At 38.7% G+C, this 6,046-nt stretch overlaps 1 protein-coding gene across 1 annotated transcript in view; it reads left to right on the forward strand.

Moving 5' to 3' along the window:
• Nucleotides 1-6: 6 nt before the first annotated feature.
• Nucleotides 7-6,046, forward strand: part of PI4KA (phosphatidylinositol 4-kinase alpha) — a 56,835-nt gene continuing 50,795 nt past the window's right edge. The window contains exons 1-7 of the mRNA XM_010719953.3: nucleotides 7-86; nucleotides 1,431-1,547; nucleotides 2,802-2,895; nucleotides 3,570-3,658; nucleotides 4,070-4,142; nucleotides 4,468-4,727; nucleotides 5,201-5,267. Coding sequence (XP_010718255.1) covers nucleotides 1,449-1,547; nucleotides 2,802-2,895; nucleotides 3,570-3,658; nucleotides 4,070-4,142; nucleotides 4,468-4,727; nucleotides 5,201-5,267 — 682 coding nt within the window. The 5' untranslated portion in view covers nucleotides 7-86; nucleotides 1,431-1,448. The remainder of the gene's footprint in view (nucleotides 87-1,430; nucleotides 1,548-2,801; nucleotides 2,896-3,569; nucleotides 3,659-4,069; nucleotides 4,143-4,467; nucleotides 4,728-5,200; nucleotides 5,268-6,046) is intronic.

The raw sequence follows: 6,046 nt of genomic DNA on the forward strand, positions 1-6,046 counted from the left end.
CAGGCACCGCGCGGGGCTTCTACTTCAACACGGTGCTGTCGCTGGCGCGGTCGCTGGCGGTGCAGAGCCCGGCGCCGCTGGAAAAGGTGGGGGCGCCGTGTGGGGGTGTGACTCGCGGAGGGCTGTCATGCGGGTGGGAGCTGCGTGCGAGGTGCGTCACGCGAATGAGACCCTTGGGTGCTGCGAGGGAAAGTCTCGGGCTCCGTCTGCGACGAGGCTGTGGAGTCTTGTCGCGGTGTGTGTCTGGGGGCTTGTGGGTCGTAATTGTTCCTAGCCTTGTTGGAGCTGGTCGCGATTGCAGTATTTGGTGAAGTCGGAGTGATGTCATCTGCTCAGGGTGGGGAAAAAAAATAGCTGAGGTAAACATCTGCCGAACGTAGTACGCGGTAGGAGGATCTCAGTCTTAGGATGCTTCCTGCTGTAATCTCTGCTCCGCTTGCTGCTATGGCTGTGAGGAGACAGCATCACGGCTTGGTGCCTGTGCGCTGGGTGGCACAGCTCTGTGCCAAGAAGAACTGCAGTTCGTGGGTGTTCTCACCCAGATGCTACGCTGCCTTTATTTAGTTCTTCTGAAGTCCTGTTGTTGGTTGCACACGTAGTGCAAATCATAACATCATAGAATCGTTACAGTTGGAAAAGACCTCTAAAACAGTCTAGTCCAACTGTCAACCCAGCCCCACCATGCCCACTGAGCTATGTGCCCCAGTGCCACATCTCCACGTTTCCTGAATACCTTCAGGGACAGTGGCTCCACAGCCTCCTTGAGCAGTTTCTTAGTGTTCTGTTGTTGGTTCCCCATTACCCGCTATTAATTTTTTTTTTTTTTCCTAGTGTGAGAAACTACAGTAGGAGTTAAATGATATCAGTAGATGAGCCTTTTAATTGTGGTGGTTTGAAAAGTTTCAGAAATTTGAAATACAAAAAGAAGCTTGTTCAAGTGTTGAAGGAAACTGAAATCAACCCATGTCAAATAGTTGTCAATTTTCTCAGTATCTGCTATTTGTTTCTTTTTTTTTTTGGCCCTTAGATGTTTTCATTGATGCTTAAAGGAGGGCTGTGTGGCCAAGAACTAGAAAGAACACTGTCCCCTTCAATTAGAGGATCTCTGGATGAGTCCTGAAATCTACAGCCCCCGAGATTGATTCTCTGCTGTGAATATACTTGCATGTGTATTGGTGCAGCCTTGACCTTCTGCTTGGGGTGCTGTGGGACATGGATGTGATAAGTAGAGCTGGTCCTTAAAAAAAAAGACAGCTGGGATTTTCCCAAGGTCTACTGAGTTGTTTTTTGCTTTTGTTTTTCTGTTATTGTGTTTTGTTGTTGTTGTTTTGAAAAACAGTTCTAACACTCATTTTTTGGGTTTTTTTTTTTTATTGCTCTGACTTTTTTTTTGGCCTTGCTCCCCCCCATTCTTTCGATTCACTGTTCAGGTACAAAAACTGCTCTGTATGTGTCCAGTGGATTTCCATGGAATTTTTCAGCTCGATGAACGTCGCAGAGATGCTGTCATTGCTCTGGGAATCTTCCTAATTGAATCTGATCTTCAGGTATTTTTCCTGTTAGGCTTCCTCTACTGAACTTGAAAGATATTAGATTCTTTCAAATGCAGTAGTTCAATTAATGAAAAATTGTTATTATTCATTCTAAAAAGTTGGCATGATAAAAGATCAGGGATAACAGATGGAGCAGTCAGGAGAGACATGGAAGCAAAAACAGTACTGACACATGTGACAGCACTTGTGGTACTGCCACAGCCAGACTGCTGTGATATTTTCAATTCGTTGCAGATTAAGGAGAGACAGAAAAGATTAAATCATCTTATGTGGGCTTGCAGGTGGACAAGACAGAGGCACTTGTTTACAAATTTTAATGGGTAGGTGGTGAATCAACCGCATAGGGTTGAATTTGAGGTAGTAAAGGAGGGAATTGTCTTCTGAGGGGAAGCATGAGTTGTACTGTCAGGTTTATAGCAGCCTTGTTATGCCTCATCATTAGCTAGGATAAAAGGACAACCAGTTTATGTAGTTGGCTTTGTTCAAGCATCCATGTTGTATCTAATTATGACAGGCTGTTTCCTTTCTCCTCCAATGCTGCATGTGGTATTGTTTCTTGAAAGAGAAAGGAAGTATGTACTGACTTCAGGGTCCAAAGAAATTAGACTTCTTCAAGCTTTTCAGTTTTGCCAGGGTTTGAATTAGGCCTATGTTTCCAACTGTTTACTGTGATTCAGCTTGTATATATAGTAGACTTTTTTTGAAGCGTGAAACTTAAGGCAATTGTATTCATTCCTCTGAGCATTTTTGTGATGTTTTCAAAGCCAGCAGTTTTAATTAATCCAGCTCTGTGAGTAAGAAAAACGTTATCCTTTGATTTGTAGATTTAACTGAGTTGTTAAATGGTTGTGCTAAGTGATTTGCATAAGGCAGGGAGTGGGTCTTATATAGTATATAGAGGCTGTCACTTCTAAACATCTAACTGGCTTAAAATTATTTTGGGACTTTGCTGTAAATCAGTACATGAATTGGAAAAAGAAGATCCAGGAATTTAATTAACCCCAACTTTTATTGAGAATAAACTTGTTAACTAGAATGAAATGCTTAAGTTTATAGCACTGAATTCATTTGTTTACTTTCCTTTGCCTGTATTGAAATCTGTTTTGCAATATTCAAGAAGTGTGTGGAGTAATTGTTAGAAGGAGTTCTGTGTGTGGTTAATGTGGTGTTTTCAGTCCTTTGAAGTAACTGGGGATGATATTCTTCAGCATTCTGTCTCCATTTTAAATATAATATTTTGCTTTTTAGCACAAAGATAATGTGGTTCCTTACCTCCTTCGGCTTTTAAAGGGACTTCCCAAAGTCCAGTGGATAGAAGAAAGCAGTGCACGGAAAGGCAGAGGTGATGTTTGTTGCTGTATTGTGTTATATTATTATTATTATTTTAAATTATCATTCTCAATAAATAATAGCCAAGAAATAGAAATAAGTCTCTTCAGGGTAAGGTATAAAGAGAGGTGAGAGCTGTGATGAGGTTCTCATCTGACAGCCTTTAATATTAATTGTTCTTTAGAAATGGAGAGGAAGCTGAACACCTCCCAGCTTTCCTGCTTGACTGATGAGTGATAAATTAAATGATAAATTGCATTTTCCAAATGATTCAATATATCTTAGTGCTAGATTGGGGAAGATTACATAGTAATTTAGAGCAAGAGAATGGAACCTGAAGTTTTCATATTTTGCTTTTGTTAGATACTGAGTTAGATACTTAATTTCTTGCTCCTTTAATATCTCTTAGAATTAATATAAGAATAATTCTGTTTCACAAGAGATATTAAGTTTGTTTTTTATACGTATTTGAAAACCTGGAGAAGTTTTTACAAATTAAAAATATTATTTTAATACTTCATGCTGAAATTATGATGGCTAGAATATACTTTTAAGTTTTGTTTGCTCTATATCTGAAATCTGTCTCAGAACTGTATGACATGAAAGTCACTTGTGTCATCTTTATTATGTTTGCTCTTACTGTGCTCTCTCTAGCAATACTCAAGTGTTTGATATATTACTTTGTAGGCTTGCTTCCAGTTGCAGAAAACTTCAGCTTCTGCTTGGTAACTTTGTTATCAGATGTTGCTTACAGGGATGCCTCCCTCAGAGAACAGGTAGAATTTAAGTTTGTGTTGACATTTATCCTGTTGCTGTACTTTGCTTGAGTTAGTTAACTATCAGGTACACAGTAGATATTCCTAAGTCTGTTTTTATTTCTGGGTTTCAAAGAATGACAGTAATTAAGTGCAAAGTTTTAGTATTCAAATTTTGGTACTGAGACCAGAACTACTGCAATTTTTGTTTTTTGTCTGTGTCAGTTAGCTGAAGGCTTTACAAAGGAAGATCTGTAAACTGAGTGAGAGCAGTATACTTCCAGTTGTGCAATGTTACAAAATCTTGCTTACAGAGATACTTGCATTTCTAAGTTCATAAGCAAGTTTCACATGTGGTGCAGTGATATCAGATAAGATGATAATATATTTTTACCAAAATGTGTTTTTATATGTCTGTCTTGAATGGTTTAGATTTTGGATGCAGTTCTACAAGTAATGCAGTTTCTGCTGGGAATGTGTCAGACTCCACAAATGCATGATAAAGGTACTATTAAAATATGTCTTAATATCATTTCTGTATCTGAACTCCTGTTCTCTAAAGGTCTCTTGCATTTTCTAATTATGAAGATTGCTTCTGAGATGTGAGCAGTTCTCTCTGTGTTCTCTTAGCACACACTAACTCTGTTGCTGTCTGTTAAATATGGGAGCTAGATAAACTGTCTTCTATGATTTTTCCTCTGCTTCCACAAATAAATCTTTGTAAAGACACTGAGCTGAAACAGTTTCATGAACTGATAGCAAAACTTTGGAGCTGTAGCTATACTCTTAATACGGTCATCTTTTTTCTTTTTTTTTCCTTTTCACTACAGAATATTTATGCAAGTATGCAGTGCCCTGTTTGATAGGAATTTCTCGAGCCTTTGGTCGCTACAGCAATTCAGAGGAGGCTCTCCTTTCAAAGCTTTTCCCAAAAATTCCCCCACATTCCTTAAGAGTTCCAGAAGAGCTTGAAGGAATTCGCCGACGATCCTTCAATGATTTCAGATCCATTCTTCCCAGTTCTCTACTCACGGTTTGCCAAGAAGGAACACTGAAGAGAAAGGCTAGCAGTGTGTCTAGCATCTCACAGGTTTGTATAAATTGCTGTGTTTTGGAACTGATTCTATGACGATATGCATGATCTTGGTGAAATTACTATAGCTTTAGCCCTGAATATGTAGAATTTTCTCTTAACGCAGTGTTTTACCACGTTCAGTGATCTTTATTTTGGTTCCATGACTAAGCTTCAAAATAATTAGTGTCAGTTAAACTAACAACTTTACTAATGTTCATATGGAACAGTTGACAAATTCTGTTCCTCTTGTTATACGGTGTTATGTTTCATGTTATTCTCATGAGGAAAAAAAGCGTTATGCCTTCAGAATTTGGGGAAACTGGCTCTACATATCTAGATTTATGTGGTGTGCTGAGTCTATACAAGCTCTTGCCGGTTCTACCAGCAGCTGAGGGTGTTCGTTGTTATGGGGAAACTTACTGTGAGAACTTACTGTCTGGAAGACTTCTCAGTAGTTTTTAAAGTATGCCTTTTGTGTGGCGTTTCAGGTTAGTCCTGAACGTGGAATTCCCCCACCCAGTTCTCCTGGAGGATCTACAATTCATTACTTTGAAGGTAAATTATTTGACAGTGTGTGATTTTTATTATTTTTCTTTCTTTACAGAAAATTGAGAACCAAAATCTTTTTGATTTTTATTCTCTGCCTTCTGGGATTCTTTTAAGAAATTCCCAGGGACATTTCTGTTAGAGTTCAGAAAAATTGTGGAGTAAAAAAAGAGTCATTCTGCTGATTTCCAGGCTTAGTTGTTTCTGGCAGACTTTTGAGAAGCATGATTTTCTGATGCTAGGCAGTGCACAGCACTGCAAAGCTTAATTCAACTATGCAAAAAATATTTCTGGAGATTATACGGAGTAAATTTCAGAAACAAATCTTAATACTCCACTAAACAAGTAAATTGTGGACTGGTGTCTGGAATTTTGAGTCCTCTGTGTCACACACAGAGTCGCACAGCTTCGCTTGAAGTAAACTTGATAGAGGTCCTCTGTCTGTTTAAGACCTAGTAATTTGCTGAAGCTAAAAACAATGATAATAAAGGAAACACTGAAGCTGATTCTTAACCACTGAATTGTGATGTAGTTCTAGCTTTGAGCTTTTTACGTTGTGACATGCCAGGCTTGTCTAGGACTTCTAGTAAACCAAGACTTGGACAAGTCCAGTGGCTAACTCATTCTGTAACTCAGTATTTTGGTGTCTCTTGATATATATATATATATATTTTTTTTTTGTCTGGCCGTTTGAGGTTTTTAAGTGTAAGCATTCTATATTTCTAGGTCATTTTCCACTCTGGAACTGTGGCTTAAATTAATTTCTTCCATGTTAAATTTCCCCTTTT

This window comes from Meleagris gallopavo, chromosome 17, assembly GCF_000146605.3.
Source record: "Meleagris gallopavo isolate NT-WF06-2002-E0010 breed Aviagen turkey brand Nicholas breeding stock chromosome 17, Turkey_5.1, whole genome shotgun sequence".
Classification (NCBI taxonomy): Eukaryota; Metazoa; Chordata; class Aves; order Galliformes; family Phasianidae; genus Meleagris; species Meleagris gallopavo.